At 39.7% G+C, this 17,045-nt stretch overlaps 1 protein-coding gene across 2 annotated transcripts in view; it reads right to left on the minus strand.

Moving 5' to 3' along the window:
* sh3kbp1 (SH3-domain kinase binding protein 1) overlaps positions 1-17,045 on the minus strand; it is an 82,529-nt gene that overhangs the window by 3,543 nt on the left and 61,941 nt on the right. For both annotated transcript variants that reach the window (XM_041814561.1, XM_041814562.1), the window contains 8 exons: positions 10,334-10,400; positions 8,618-8,712; positions 8,329-8,424; positions 8,156-8,207; positions 7,963-8,034; positions 2,000-2,135; positions 1,825-1,895; positions 1,575-1,681 (listed from right to left, as the gene is read on the minus strand). In XM_041814561.1, coding sequence (XP_041670495.1) covers positions 1,575-1,681; positions 1,825-1,895; positions 2,000-2,135; positions 7,963-8,034; positions 8,156-8,207; positions 8,329-8,424; positions 8,618-8,712; positions 10,334-10,400 — 696 coding nt within the window. The remainder of the gene's footprint in view (positions 1-1,574; positions 1,682-1,824; positions 1,896-1,999; positions 2,136-7,962; positions 8,035-8,155; positions 8,208-8,328; positions 8,425-8,617; positions 8,713-10,333; positions 10,401-17,045) is intronic.

The raw sequence follows: 17,045 nt of genomic DNA on the forward strand, positions 1-17,045 counted from the left end.
TTGTGCCCATTTCTGCCCCTTTCATTCATTTTTTTCCCCTTTTCAACAGTTTTTGCCACTTTTATCCTACATTTTCCCCCTTTTTTTGCCATTAAATGCCACCCCCCACCCACAATTTTTCCCACCTGTTTGCTGCCTTTTGCCCATTTTAGTCACTTTCCACTAGGGGTGTAAAGGTACGTGCATTCGTACTGTATCATTCAGTACAGGCTTCTCGGTACGGTACAGATGTGTACCGAACGGATACATGTGGAACGAAGCTCACATACATACAGACAGAAAACCAGAGTGAAACTCACTGTCACACTGTCCTGGCAACCACAGCAAATGACAGCAACAGCCTGAATATTCCCAAATAATGGCTGGGAAATTTTAGTGTTTAAAGAATGGGTATAAATATGTCAATATATCAATTAAAATAACCTAGTAATTCAAAAATGTACTTATTTATTAATATTTTTAATCATTGAAGATCTTAAGGAAGGAGGTTGCTGCATTATTAATAATTTAAATGTAATTCATTCAGCCTATTTATTTTCATAAAATTTAATTTAAAAAATAAAAAATATATATTTTATTTGCTTCAATTACCATAACGAAAACGTACCGAACCATGACTTCAACATCAAGGGTTTTCTGTACCGTTATACCCCTAATTTTCACTCACTTTTGCCATGTTTTTGGCATTTTTTGGTCACTTTTAAACCACTTTTAAATTATTTTCATTGCTTCTTTAACCCATTTTTCCACTTTTTACCACTTAGATTGTGGCTCTTGCAAAGGTATTTTTCAACAGTGTGGCTCTTTGGTTGAGCAGGGTTGAGTAACACTGGTTTAAGGTATCGATATCAGTAACCAAAAAAGTAGGAGAGGATTTTTCAACAAATGGAGGATAAAATCAACAAATAATAGAAATCCAACAGAAACAACATCCTTCCTCCATCCATTTGAGAGGCAGGGTACCCTGGACTGGTCACCAGCCAATCACAGAGCTAACATATAGAGACAGACAACCAGGCATGCTCACATTCACACCTACAGCCAATTTAGAGTCACCAGTTAACCTAATGAGCATGTTTTTGGTGGTGGGAGGAAGCCAGAGTACCTGGGGAGAACCCACGCATGTGCGGGGAGAACATCAAACTTCATACAGAAAGACCCTGACCAGGAAGTTAACCTTGCTGTGAGACAACAGCGCTAACCCCTGTGCCGCCATGCAGCTACAGAAACAACAGATGATTGGAAAATTTGGCGTAGTCTGCTGAGACGTGATTTCTGGAGAAACATTTGAATGGTAGAATCAATTTGATGCAAACAACATGAAAGCCTGTCAGACCATCAATGACCACAGCACATTCAAAGTTACTTAAAATCGCCTTTCCTTCCCATCCTGATGCTTGTTTTGAACTTCAGCAGATCATCTTTACCATGCTACTACATGATTAACTGATGAGATAATAAGCAGTTGAAGAAGTGTACCTAATAAAGTGATTAGTAGGTGGGAATAAAAAAAATTATTATGGCCTTATAGAGAATTGCAGTGTTTTTCCAGGGCTGTTTATGAACAAACTCACTGTTGTGATGATCTGTGAGCGAGGTCGGCGGTCTGTGACTCGTGGCCTCGATGCCGTTGGATGACTCAGCTTCTCTGACGATGACACCACGGCGTCCAGGTCGATTTCTGCACACATCAGACACACAACACCGCACGCTGTTACTGTACAAAGTCTGACTTGTTTACAAAGTTAACAGAGAGCGCTCTGACTGTAACTGAGTCACCAAATCTTCATCTCATTGGTCGAGGCTCCTGTCACACAAACTCACCGGTGTCATGTGATCTGTCAGGGGCAGAATCTGTTGTCGAAGCCCCGCCCTCACACTTGGGGCTTTCACACCTGAGCAGGTAAACCATACAACAACATTAGGCTGTGTATGCTAAGAGGGGTGAGTGGGATGTTTGTTTCTAAGAGTGCATATGTGTGAGAGAACGTGTACTGACGCTATAGAGGGCGGTCTCTCAGGACGCCGCGGGGGCTGTGAGGAGGAAGAGGAGCTTGTCTTTGGGGGGAGGGGTTTCTTGGGGAGGATGGATGGGAGGGAAGGCTTTGGGATGTCTCCAAACTTCACCTCTTCACCTACACACACAAAATTAAAAACACACAAACACACATGAATGACCAATAAAAATAAGCATGACTTATGCTTCTGTGTCGAAAGTCTACGCCGTAGTATATACCATCAGAACATGTAGCCCTGAAGCTAGCCAGAAGCCTACGCAGGTAGCCTGGACTTGAAGTATTGTGATACTTTTCCCAAAATCTCTGGGATCCCTAAACTTACTGGAAAATTCCAGATATATTCTATAAACTTTCCAGGAAGGTTCCCAAATATTCCCCAACCTTTCCACTTCCTGGAAAAGACTACTGATTGTTTTGTGAAGAGTCATGAAATTTCTTAAGTTCCTAGCTCCTAGGAGCTCCTAGGTGATTGGACAGTCACATTCATGATGAGCCAATCAGAGCAACAAACAAAATGATGTACACATGCACTACTCTTGAGCTGACAGGTTACTGCTGCCGTAGAGACTTGCAAAAACATCTTCTCTGCCAAGACAAGCTTTCAGTGTGGCTCTATGCTCTTGTTTTACAAAGAAATGTGGTCCAGTTCTGATTAATCAGCTGCTAAAACTGAGCTAACAGCTACTGTGGCAGCAGCCATTGGATACAGTGGCAAACTCCACTCATAATGATCGAAAAACCTGTGCCAAAGCAGACCAGAAGAAAAGTGAAAATATCTTTTTGCCAAGAAAAGCTTTCAGTGTGGCTCTCTGCCCTTGATTTAATAAACAAGTGTCCACTTTTAACAAAACTGCTGCTGTGGCTAAGTCCAAGTTAATCACTCCACTAGCAACCACTGTATACAACTACTCATGCAACAACTAACTCCTACCCTCTGTAATTATCACAAACTCCTGCAGAAGCAGCTCAGCAGAAGAGCAAAAACATCGTTCACATCATGAAAAGCTTTTAGTTTTGTTTTCATTCCTTATTTCATACAGAAACATGGTCCAGTTCTGATAAAACTGACGCTATGCTAGAGCTATACCCAAGTTAATCACCACACTGGAGGCGGCCATTGCAAATGGTTGAGTACAATTAAACCCCACCCATAAATGACACTGATTGTAATCTGCAAACAACTGACTGTAGTAACACAAAACACAAAGTAACACAAAAATGACAAAACAGAAGACCTCAGTCTCAACTAGAACTCCTGGCTAGCTTAAATGCTAACAACAACTGCTACTGTCACAGAACACCACCCGATCAACAGGAGACTACTGAATGTTACCTATTGAGGTAGCATGGGGTGGCGCATACGAACGCAGCGGCCCTGGCGCTCCATCACTAGCAGCAAAACAAAGCCCTACACTTACACACATATTGAGTCCAGGGCCAGACTTGCTCCAATGAGACATCCTGAGGGCCGGACTATCTAGGCCAGTATGATTTTGCGGGCTGGATACAACTGTACCATGGGCCGGATTTGGCCCCCGGGCCTTTAGGTTGACACCCCTGCTGTAAACATACAAGCAGGAAATGTGGTGGCCCAACCAGAAAATAGCATACTGTCGACTGGCATTTAGTGGTATTGTAGAGAGATGCAGGTAAACCACTGCACAAATACATAGTGTTCACAATTGCATTCATCACCATGGCGTAGCTAAGGCGTAGTTTCAACACAGAAGTATAAACCAGGCTTAACTCAACAAAACAGAAGTATGAAAAGTAACAAAACAAGACATGCATGATAAGAGAGGGCAGGAGAGGAGTTCAGAGATGAAAGCAGGAGCTGCAGCAAGCTGAACAGGCTCATTAAAGAATAAAAACAAAAAGAAAAAAGAGCTGCTTTGGGCTTCAGAAAAGCGAGGAAAAAATAAGGGCTAAAAGGCCAAGGAAGGTTTGGGAAACTCAGCTGTCAGGTAGTATTTGTAAGTACTGTTATGTGTTATTTCCATTTAGTTGATAGGAGTGTATGTGAGTAAGCTGGAGGTTTAATTCTACAAAGAGTTAGCTCCTTTCAGTTTAAATTTTATATCATTAAAACAGTTTTATTTTTCAAATTTCTGCACAATCAAACTCAAAAAGAAAATGACCCCTGGTTCACTGGTGTTGGATATTCTGGCTGATGTTTAGATGTATTTACAATGTGAATTACTCTTTTTGTTTTGCATTGGTCAGATGTAAAACGACAAATGCAGAAAAAAACAGAGAGCTTGTGTCTTGCACCAGTCGGTTCCAGTGTCTGTTGAGATCAAAACCACAGTGCTTCAGACTTCCTGTTGCACAGACCGATGCTGACACTGTTCCTTTTCTTCTTTCAGTCAAATCTTTGTTGTTCTGCTTCACAAAGGAGAACAAACAGGCGGAAAGTGATTTTTTCTTCTGTGTCTGTTCAAAATCAACACTAAGAGTATAAAAAAACCCTGTTTGGATTCATTCAAAGCTGCAAAAAGACAAATCAAATGCAGGATTAGTGCTAATTAGCATATAAAGTGTGTTAGTGAGAGATCTGTCCACTGCTAGCTGTACAGATTCAGGGCTGGTTTCACAAAGATACCACAGACTGATCCACTTGTCAGGCTTAGTATAATCAGCCCATTACAAGTAAGACTATTTCACAAATTAGTTTTAAAATCCAAAATTAAAACATCTTCACCTCAGGCTGTTTATGCTTAAGACTATAGTAATCTATCAGGAAGTGAAACCAGCATTGACCCCATTTTTGCTGCTTTCCCTTTCCCTTTTACGCACGCCGATGAAATCGGCAGGGGGTTGTGTAAAGGGCTCCGTATCTTTGTTTGTTTATTTGTTTGTTTGTTTGTGTACAAGATAACTCGATAACGGAAAGTTGGATCTTCACCAAACTTTCAGGGGATATTGGGATAGTGACAAGGAAGAATTGATTAGATTTTGGTGACAAGTCGCGCACCCGTTCGGTTTTTATCACACTTCAAATTTTGAACACCATAGTAATCAATGGGAGCATGAGTTCCTCGGTGGCACTGCTTTGGCGTGGGTCTGCTGCCTCAGACAGCCATTCTAGCTGATTCTGTTTTCTCCTGGGATTTCCTGCCTTTATTTATAAATGAGTATATTTTTCATTTTGCACTCTGTGAGAAGCTGAAACGTCAAGAAGACGTTGAATGTAGTTTGGATTCACATAATTTGTTTCCTTTTTTGCTCAACACTTCAATCTTAAAATTGTACTCAAACCTTAATACAAAATATTATCCTCCGCATTTTGACCTTATTCTGGTAAATTTGCCTTTTTCTCAAACCACATAATGCATCAAAGCCTTCCTCTTATTGTTTTCTCTTCCTCATGACTGACCCTACTATTTGTTGCTAATTTATTAGAGGGACAGGCCAGCGTAGGAGATCAAGGAGAGAGAGAGTGGAGATGGCATGATGGAAAGTTGCCACAGGTTGGCTCTGAACCAAAGCTGCCCACTTTGAGGACGACAGCATCTGTACATGGGGCATGGATGCTAAGCAAAAGACCACCAGCGCCACAGTGCATCCCCAAAATATGGAAAACTACAATGGCCGTCTGAGGTGGCAGACCCACACCTAAGCAGCGCCACCGAGGAACTTATGCTCCCATTGATTACTATGGTGTTCAAAATTTCATAGTCAGAGAAAAACTGAACAGGTGCGCGGATCATCACCAAAATCTAACTGATTCTTCCCTGTCACTATCCCAATATTCCCTGAAAGTTTGGTGAAGATCCAACTTTCCGTTATCGAGTTATCTTGTACACAAACAAACAAACAAACAAACAAACAAAGATGCGGAGCCCTTTACATAACCTCCCGCCGATTTCATCGGTGTGGGTAACTATCCACCCTAAAGTAGGCAAGCAGTGTTGCTTCTATAATTTTCTGAGCTTTTCTTGTAGTCCCCTTTTGATTTTAGGGCTCTTTCTTTGAAATTAGGTTGTCAAAATTTTCAGTACTTTGAATGTTTTAATACTAAGTGTTTTAAAATGCTAGAGTGGTTGATGTTATATCACTTTCTCCTTGGATTTCTGTTCTCTCTTCAAGAGTACCTGGATTAAACCGAGGACCTCCACTTCACACCAGAAGTCGGAAAATCGCCGCCATATTTCGTCTTGTGTTGCCGCCATATTAATAGAGGCAGGTCCACCACATAAGGAAATACAAGTAGATGAAAAAAGTGTTTTCTGGTTAACAAGCACAGCAATAACAATACATTAATTTTAATGAATCAATTTCAGATCCAAATTCACGTATCACTGAGCACAGACATAATATGCGACAGGAGATTGGCTGGCTGGACGTCGCTGCCATGTTGCCAGAGGCAAGTCTGCTACGTTATTCAATACAGTAGACAAGGAGTGTCCAAGTTTTCAGAATAAAAAGCTCTAACAATGAGATTGCATGGGTTTTAATGAATCATTCATAACAAATGATTCATATTAATATAATAACTGACAGTGAAACATAAAAGCAGAATCTACTTTCTTGTTTTCTCAGTTAAATTAAAAGATGTACTCCATGATTTAAAATAAGATAATTTACAATACAGTTTCATATATATGTAAAGTATTTATATATTTACATACAGTGCTTAACAAATTTTTTAGACCACCCTAACCCTAACCAAAGTAAGCTTTATGCCATAAATTAACAGCACTGGTAATTACCAAAATCATTTTTTATGTTTCTGCAATGGTTAATACACCAATATGTAGAAGCTCTTTTACCCAAATGACATTTTTAATGCTAAAATATGATTATTATTGTTATCCATGAATTTTCAAATTTGCTGATTTACAAAAAAACTGAAAAAATAGTAAAGCACATTAACATTTCTTGATTAATGTGTCAAATTATAGTTATTTACTTGCATTCCTGAACAGAAAAATGAGTTTTAGTGGTTGAATGTTATGCTTGATTAATTTCTGACTTCTCAGAGAAGCCCAGTGAGCAGCTCACATTTGGGTGAATTCAGTTTGAAATTCCTCATTCCTGTTCAAAACGTGGAGAGCTCACTGAAAATGAAAGAGTCCCCATTAAAGCACTTCATGATGCTGGATGGTCTCTGAGACAAATATGACAGGTGGTCCAATAAATTTAAGCACTGTATATGTGAATCTGATTGTTTGAGTTTTTTATTCTGAAAACCTGCACAATCCTTGTCTACTTTATTGAATGACGTAGCAGACTTGCCTCTAGCAACATGGTGGCGACATCGGCGTCCGGCCAGCCAGCCAATCTCTCATCACATATTTTGTCCGTGCAAAACAATATTTAAATTTGGATCATATATCGATTTATTAAAATTAATGTTATGTAATCGCTGTGCTTGTTAGACCGAAAGTCACATATTTTTCGTCTACTTGTATTTCCTTATGCGGCAGACTTTCCTCCATTAACATGGAGGCAACACACGGAGCAAACAACGAAGAAGGCGTTCAGTTCAAGTGACTTCCCGTATTAGAAGATGAGATATCCCGACGCTCGTCTGACTTCCGGTTTGAAGATTGGGTGTCTACAACTTGCTGTTTTGTTCATATTGTATCGAAATAGCAACCTCGTGGTTTGATTTTTATGAGAATTAAAAATGTGTATGCCATCAGTTTTCTTGAAATGTCTTGATGTGACTTTATGTGACACTTTCCAGTTTTAAGGTAAAATGTTCCTGTAGCTCCTCCTGACTGTGTTGCATAGAAAGCTAGCAGCTGGGTGCAGTAATTTGTCAGAGGTATCTGCACCCAGTTGCACCCAGCTTTTATATAATTTCAGAATTAATGTACTTCTGAAAATTACAGAAGTGAATCTGTGTGAAACCAGCCCCTGGGAGGAAGTATTAAGGTGCAGCAGGAGCTGCAGACTGAAGGTTGGCCGAGCAGAGCCGTAGTCGTCCGGACTGTACCTCGATCCTGGTCTCTCTGAGGCAGGTGTTCAGGTCGCTCTGGGGGAACTTTCTTCATCTCTGACTTTTTCTCTAAAAGTCAGAGTTCACACATTTTTTTTTTTTTTGGTTTACTTTGTCTCTGCCTTCTCTCAGAAAACCAAAAACAACAGATAAAGAGAGGAGAAAGTAAAACCGTGAGGTGTTACTGTACCTGCGTTGTGTTTAGCTGAGGGTGCACTAGGAGGAGGGGGCTTCTTTGGTCTCTGGAAACACAAAGACACAGAAAGGGATTAAAAAACACTTTCTCACCTTTCCGTGAGTCTCACAGCTTCTAAAATAACACTAAAGAAATGTTTTTTCTGGTGTGTTTTGTGCAATAATCACCTCTTTCTCCGGTTCTAGCAGCTTGACAAAGTTATCTGGAAAAACACCTTGCCTTCCCCCAATCTCACCCATCCACCAGCCTGCATCTGCACAGTCCTGCACAAGAAACAGTAGTGTTTAGTCTGAATCAGCGTCTGATGAATGTATGAAGTGTACAGCTGAATGCAAATAGTGTTTCCTTTACCTGCACAAACAAATCAAACTAACCAGACGATGCAATTATGCAGCACACCCACGCACTGCATAAGCAGAGATATTCACACACACACACACAGTAATACAAGCTGACCTTAGTGATAATGTTGATGATCTCTCCCTCTTTGAGCGACAGCTCGTCTTCGTTTTGTGCTTCATATGGAAAGAGGACTTTGCATTGCTCCCGTCCTGCCAACCAAAGATACAACAAAGTAAAAAATTAGATCTTTTTCTCTGCAAAAGCCTCACTTATTAAGAAAACGTTTGCTTTTGAAGGCTTTAAGGCAGACTTTTGGTCCCCTTCTGCTGTGTTTCCTGCTGTAAGAGGCTTTACACCAACGTTTACAGTAAATAAAATGATCTTACAGCAAGGACAGAAAAAGGGGGATAAAGGATCCTGATAGATTAGACCAGGGGTGTCAAACTCAAGGCCCAGGGGCCAAATCCAGCCTATGGTACAGTTATATCCGGCCCGCAAGGTCATACGATCTTTCTATTATAACTGGCCCACCAGTATGAGGTCTGCAGATTTCCTCCAGTAAACGTTCAAACTTAACCTTGATGATTTAAAATATCCTTGTTAAATTATAAAAATCTGAAAAAGTAAAGAGTAAAAGTAGTTACATAAAAAGTCAGGAAGGTGGGAAAAGAAATTAATGTTGTCATTTCATATTTTCAAATTTGCATCTCACAATTCTGACTTGAACTTATAACTTCTTTATAACTTTTTTCATGTTTTGACCCTCAAGATTCACAATTTAAAATTTAAATTCATATTTTTACCTTTTAAACTTGTGATTATGTCTATCTTATATATTAGCCCTTTAAAAAACATTATTTTGCCTTTTGAACTATTAAGTTTGACTTTTTCTCTCAGACTTTGAGCCTTTAAACTTCTCATTTTGCATTTTTTATCTCAGAACAATTTATTATCATGTTATTTATATTTTTCCCCTTTTTACTACTGCTGAAAATGAGGTTGACAGTTTATGTTTAAATGCTGACCTTGTTAGGCTCTTAGGTTAGGCCTAAATTCAGAATCCATGATTGACTTTTACACTCCTGGCCTAAATAGTCTGGCCCTCAGGACGTCTCATTGGAGCAAATCTGGCCTGGACCCAATATGAGTTTGACACCCCTGGGTTAGATTAAACAAATTCTACAACAATTATAAACAAAATACCTTGTACCTTAAGAGTCCTTGGGTTACACACCAGTTTTTCTGTATTCATATTTATGAATTTGGTTATTTTACTCCCTAAATAAAAGCCACAATCGTCAATCTATGTTGAGAAAAATGCAAAAACATAGATATAAGATCAGAAAACTCTGACAAGATTAAACAGTTATGATGTCTGTATAGAGCACAAGGCCCATCTAGCTGTGGTGCATTAGCTTTTTATACTTATGTCATCATGCAGACCAAAAATGATGTGAAAATCCTATTAATGATCGGATAGCTAAGGATAATATATGGGCAGAAAGAGTGTTATTACAAAAGCACCTGAAACCTTTAAGAAAGAGGATTTTCAATGAAGTGGCTTTTCTGCTCAAAATACTGAGTATCATAACAATTGTGTATTAAAACGTACTATTTTATTTTCTAATCTTTCAACTATAAATCAATGATATCTTTTCATCTCTGTGTAGAATCTGTGAATAAAGAGGGTAAGAAATCAGCCTGACTGCAGACACTGAGACTGACAGGACCAAAGATGTATGAAGACACAATATTAGCAATAAAAACAGATAAAAACAATCATATAAATGTTAAAACTGTCTCTAAATCAGTAAAGCTGTATCTTCTCACCTTTAGATTTGCTGTCTGGTTCAGTCTTCATGCTTTCAGAAGTCCCGCTCGCTGCTTTCTCGTTGACCTGAGTGAAGCACAGAAAGAAGACTCTTCAGTCTCAGGCTTATTCATGTTAAATCTTAACCTCTGTGTCACTGCAGCGATCGTGTTCAGGACTTCCTGTGATTACTTTATCTCTGGAGGATATCATAATGTGCTGCTGTTTATGAGGTGTTGACAGCAGAGGTTTCCCAACCAGAAAATCAGGGACATTTCCCTCCAGTGTATTTCTATCAAAAAGTTATGAATGAAAATTATTAGAAAACCAGAAACAAGAACCCCTGACCACATGTCAGTGGTTTTAACCCATTGTCAGTTGTTAAATTTGATTTGAGACAGAGCTGTACATGTTGCCTAACTCAAATTTTACATTGGAAGCCAAAGAAGTTTAAATCTTAGCAGGTGTTGAGGATATTTTGCAGCTTTCTTGGTCACTTTTTGTATTCTCTTTTTGATTATTTTAACTGTGGTAATGCTAACAATAACAACCCACTAAACCCACAATCACAGGAAAACCTCTCCATTTTATATTAGGCTTTCACTCTGAGGTGACTGCTTCAAATTTGAAGTTTTTCCTCTTTGTTACTAAATGTCAGCCACTTTCCAATATTTGACTTGAGGGGAAATAACACACTTTTTTCTTGGTTTTCTATTGTGACAACTTATTAAAATCTTAAAATTTAAAGAGAGTATTATTGCAAAAAAATGCTGTTGCTCATTTTAAAGGCTGTGAAAACCCTTCCAAAGGAAATCCAATTTGCATGTTGTATGAGGAAAAAAAAACACAAAAATTTCGATTGTCTTTTACATGAAAAGTTTGGGGAGGCAGGGGTTGCACAGAATTCCAAAAAATGTGGATGTTTTTTAAAAATTTTTAAAAAATTATTTTAATTTTATTTATTTTTTTACATGCGTTGCATTTCTAATTGCTATTTATGTATAAGGCCCATTTTTGGCCTCCAACAGCCTCAGTGTAGCAATTCATTCAAGTCCTAAAATTTCAAAAAAGTAATGACGCATAAGACTTATAACATATTCAAAGCTATGAAATCAGGGGTTTTTACACTTAAAGGGGACATATTTTACCCCTTTAAAACAAGTTTATATTGGCGTCAGAGGTCCCCAACACATGCCTGTGAAGTCTGTTGCTGAAAAAACACTCCAGTATTGGATTTCTGCATGTCTAAAAACCCCTCTATTTCAGCCCTGCTCAGAACGAGCTGTTTCTGTGGTCGTGGCTTTAAATGTTAATGAGCTGTCTGACTCCGCCCCTCTCAGAAAATGGATGTGGCTCTCCTGATCCTCCTCTGCTGAGACGAGGATCAGGACAGGAGGGCGGAACTTTCTTTCAAGCAGGGAGGGCCTGGGGGCGGGGCTAACTCCCCACATGACACCATGAGGGGAAAATCTGAGAACGGCTTGTTTCAGCAGATATTTTCTGAAAGGTGGAGAAAGAGAGGGGGGAGGGAGTGGATTTTTCTGATTCTTGGGGGGAATGTGGACTGACCAGGGGCACATATTTTTGTTAGAAATGCCTGAAAAAGTGATTTTTGCATAATATGTGACCTTTAACCCGGCACTGAAAGGGTTAAATTCCTAGAAAAAAAAATCAGTGTTTAATATTTACGACTATTATTTTTATTGTTATGCATGTATGACACACATTTTGACAGTTTTATGCACTAAAACTGGCATTTTAAGGGTTAAATTCCTAAAACTTCATTAATATTGGATATTTATGATCAGGACTGATCTTGATTAAGAAATATATGGAATTTGCTTCCTAGTGGGAAGCATTATTTCATAAAGGCTTCTGAGACATTTTACTCTTAAACAACAACCAACCACAAAGCATTAGCACCCTGAGAGTAATACTGTTAGCATGACAGGCTAATATTAAGTCAGCTCTTTGTACAAATGAAATCACAGTAAATAAAAACATGTTCACAGATGAATACTAGATACTTCCCTCCCTCCAGTGGACAGACGCTAGCTCCCACAGCTCTAAACTGACCGGCTAATTAGAGAGGATGAGGTCGGGTTTACCATGGAGCTGACTCAGAGATGAAGCATGTGCGTGTATGTGTGAACGCTCTGTTAAAGGGGCCGTTGTTTTCCGGCTGGAGTGGATCCCTCGTCAGTGTTTGTGGAACCGGGGTGGCTCTTCCACAAGAAAACACACACATTCACAAGACCCCGTCTGTCCTGAGCACACACACCGCTCTGTTCTGTTCATCGGTTTAAAAAAAAAAAAAAAAGCCACACCACCTCTCAGCCTCCGCCTCTGCCAGCTTCTCTCCTCTCAGCGCACTTCCCTCTCTCTCCCTCTCCTCGATAATGAGACCCATGTGGAGCCACACGCAGGGAGACATCATAACAACATCACAGAGAGGTTTAATGTCGGCGTACTCAATATTTAGAAAGTGCTGCAGAAATTAATCCCCAACCCAGAAATGAGTAAGCAGTTTTGCAGTTGCTGCTTCTGAGTTGTAATCTTTTTAACTACAGCCTTTGCAGGGACGCTTAAATCAAGATTGAAGTTTAAAGTAATATGCCCATAATTTATTCTATAACACAACAGCACAAAGGCATCTGCTGATAGACTATCTGTTAAACCCTGTAACAATACATTTGTAAGTGTGTGAAACTGCATAAATTCATCTCTGTATTTACATTTTAACCACACACATGCTTACTGAGGGAATCTGTGACTGCATTTTTTTTCTACAGAGTGATCTGGATGTTTAAAACTACATCAGAAACAAGCAGCAAACTACAGTGTTGATAGCTCAACCCTAAGCAGGTATGCAAAAAAAGAAGAGCTGTAATTCCTCAAGTTTCCACTTGAGGCTGGCTCCAAAACTGAGTCAATCCCCACCTAGTCCCATATTAAAATGTCCATCTCTACAGAAGAAATAAACATATTAACAGCCTGGTTGGTAAGATGTTTTTGGGCTGAACTGCTCATTTATGTATTGGTTAAAGCTGTAGAGGTATTGATTTCTTTCAAATCATCCATTTAGGTGGTACTAAAGCAAAATTTCATTGCATGATTAGGGGCATAGTAGGAACGCACAACGCTAGATTTTTGTCCAATATGCCAATACTTATCATTTCATTTTAGCCAGTACTGATATTAATCCTGATAAAATATAAACATAGTTCAGACCTGAAACACACTTCAATGTTAAAGGAAAGAGGACAAACAAGAAAAAAGACTTAAACTGATATACAGTGCTTAACAAATTTATCAGACCACCTGCCATATTTGTCTCAGAGACCATCCAGCATCATGAAGTGCTTTAATGCGGACTCTTTCATTTTCAGTCAGCTCTCCACATTTTACCATTTTGAACAGGAATGAGGAATTTCAAACTGAATTCACCCAAATTTGAGCCGGCTCACTGGGCTTCTCTGAGAAGTCAGAAAAGAATCAAGCATAACATTCAACCACTAAAACTCATTTTTCTGTTCAGGAATGCAAGTAAATAACTATAATTTGACACATTAATCAAGAAATGTTAATGTGCTTTACTATTTTTTTCAGTTTTTTGTAAATCAGTAAATTTGAAAATTCATAGATAACAATAATAATCATATTTTAGCATTAAAAATATCATTTGGGTTACAGAGCTTCTACATATTGGTGTATTAACCATTGCAGAAACATAAAAAATGATTTTGGTAATTACCAATGCTGTTAATTTAGGGCAGCTGTGGCATAAACCCTCCTTTGGGTGTTGGTCTAATAAATTTGTTAAGCACAGTATATTGGCAGACATTTTCATATCTGGTCCCAGTTATTTGCACCTGTTTGCCTGGAGGCACAAGATCCCTCTCTATTCTGCCTCTGTCTGGGTCTTGGTTAATTGAATGTTAAATCTCAAACATGGCAACCGCCATTGTTGGTTTTCACAAAACCTCTTTAGGAAACCAGTGGGTGATGTCACTGAGACCACACCCATGTTTAATGCAGTCTGTAATCAGGAAATCTTTTTTAAGATTTTAGACATCATAGATTAGAAATTTGGCTGGTGCTAGTTAGATTTACATCGAGGACTTTTCTCCTAATGTACACATACAGTACTGTGCAGAAGTTTTAGGCATGTAGAGTGCTAACGGATCTTCATAGGTCTTGCTGTTCCACAACCCCGGGCTGAAAAGAGGAGGGAGGGCGGCCAGAGTCAGTGTCGACACATCTGACATGTACGTGTGTCGCTCGGCAGCCAAGGTCGAGCTTAACAGCATTTCTTTTGTCCAGGCTTTTGCACCCCTGGTAATACACCCAGCAACCACCAACAGTTTTCAGGTGCTTAGAACATACACATGACAACCAGGAGGTTGTGGCAACCCTCCTACCCGCCCTAACAGTACCCTAGGCTATGTTTAAACGCCACATCTACCCATAACTCTGCCCTAAAGCTGTGGTTTTTGTTTTGTGTTCATCAGATTATTTTCCCATGCCCTGGGAAATGTACAGATATCCAGAGCATGACCTGGGTTGTGTCAATCCTCCTTCCAGCCCGATGGGGCCCTCAAATTTCAGCCCAAACATGCCTCAAACTTCTGCACAGTACTGTTTAACCAACACATGTCTTTCTATTATACAGAGGGCTTAAGGGTGAGGAGACTGGACTTAATTTCTTATAAAAAAGAAAAATGCAAAACCATCTGGCATACTCCTTAAAGAAGGGTCAGTACCACCCATCTATGTGAAATTTACTGATGAGAGAAGCACAGGCACTTTTAAATACCAGTGTTTTGTGATTCTTTGATGCTAACTACAGGCTATAAGCTGTATATGTTAGTGACATTAGCAGCTGGCCTTGATATACATCGGTTCATATGATGAGGTTAGGCATTTTAGCTTCTGGTCTGCATACAAAGCTGCAGATTCTGTCAGACACTTCTTTCCATCCTAAAGCTTTTCTACTGTTCCCCTTTGGCTCATATGACCTTTAAGAAGCCGTTGCTGCTCTGAGTATGAAGGCGGGGTGTTAAACAACCACATTTTAAGCTAAAATCCTTCCTCAAAAAGATTTCCCGGCCTGTTTTTCAGTATTGTCTTGAGGGCAGTGCTTCCCTTTTTTGAGTTCTGGTGAACATCTTGTGGATGACCCAGCCTCAGGGAAAAAGTTTACACTGCAGACTTTTGTTTCACATTGGACTCAGCTGAGCTCAAGGACGAATGACTTTGACTCACTGAAGAAACAAATCTGCAAGAAACACATAAAACTTCCCTTTTTAAGCAGTAAAGCTGAAAAACACTGATAATATTGAATCCTGGAGGGAAGAAAATAGTCCAAATTACCACATCAAGCCAACAAAGACACTCAGAATAATCTTAAACCAGCTTTTTATCACTTTTTGGAACTTCGCAGCAAAGTGTGCAACACTTCTTGAGCATTTGAACTACCAAGTTGACGTGGCATCAAGTGACTCAAAGACCCCCTCGTCCCGGATGGAGATGTCTGCTGTCGCCTCATTAGAGAGTGGAGAGCCTCGTCTCACCATAAAGAAACATCACAGCTTCCCTCTCAGCAGGGCAGGCGCTCACACATCCTTCAGGGCAAACACACCAACTAACAACACACTCTTAGTCTCTCACAAGTCTACAGGAGCTGCACAGGGGCTTCATGATGAATAAAGCTCTTTTAACATCCACATTTGTTTGTTTCTGCACCAGTTTCATCACTTTTCTTCACCCTGTCTGCTTTTAATCTCTAAACCCCAGCCGTCATGACATTTAGCAGCATTACCAGTGTTGTGTGATGTGGTTTGCCCTCTTTGTGGTTGAGCTACACAGATGTGAATTTGGAGGTTTGGACTTGCATCGTACAGACCAGGCCTCGAAGGTTTAGTCAAACTTAAACTGGATGGAAGATAAACCCTGTTTTTGTTTCATGTTTATTAATAGTCAAAAATGTTTTTTTTTATTCAGGAGCATTTCATCCCGTAACGTTCTTAAGGAATGTAAACGTTATTCAGTACTCCAATAAACAGGACGAAGTCACAACAGAACAAAAAACTAGTCCACTCAGTGCCCTTTCTGAACGGATTTATCAATAAAAAGACATGAAGCCGCGTGAGGCTGAGAGTCATCTGTGGTCAGACTATAAACCTGTACATTAACATGAACAGTCATCTGATAGAAAGCTTAGTTTTAGCAGACCAGCTGTCTGAATAAACAGAATAATTCCTCCTTCTGCACCACAAGGTCACAGAGGTGAAACGGTGCTGCAGGTGCAGCCCGCCCTGCAGGTGCTGATTCTCCATCAGACACGTCAATATGTATCAGATATTATCATGCCGGTTTATCAGAAGCATTTCTTTTGTCTCTACATAGAAATAATGGCTTCTTTTCTTTTGTTTGTGTTATCTGAATCTTCTGACAATAGTTTATAGCAGTTAGAACAGGAGGGAAGTGAGTTTTTTGTGACACTCACCTCTCAGTGTTAAGGTGAGCCTGGAAACAAGGCATACATCGGATATAGAAGATAAGAGTGTCTTACATTACTGGTCTTAAACCTGGAGTCTGTCATTTTATTTATGTCAGTTAAGAGATGGTTGATGCCGGGCTGCAGGCTCCTTAGGCTGGCAGCGCTGTACTCCCTGCTCAGAAAATATGACTGTCTCAGGTTGCTATGGTTACTCTTAACGGAGTAATGGC

Source organism: Cheilinus undulatus, linkage group 19 (genome assembly GCF_018320785.1).
Source record: "Cheilinus undulatus linkage group 19, ASM1832078v1, whole genome shotgun sequence".
Classification (NCBI taxonomy): domain Eukaryota; kingdom Metazoa; phylum Chordata; class Actinopteri; order Labriformes; family Labridae; genus Cheilinus; species Cheilinus undulatus.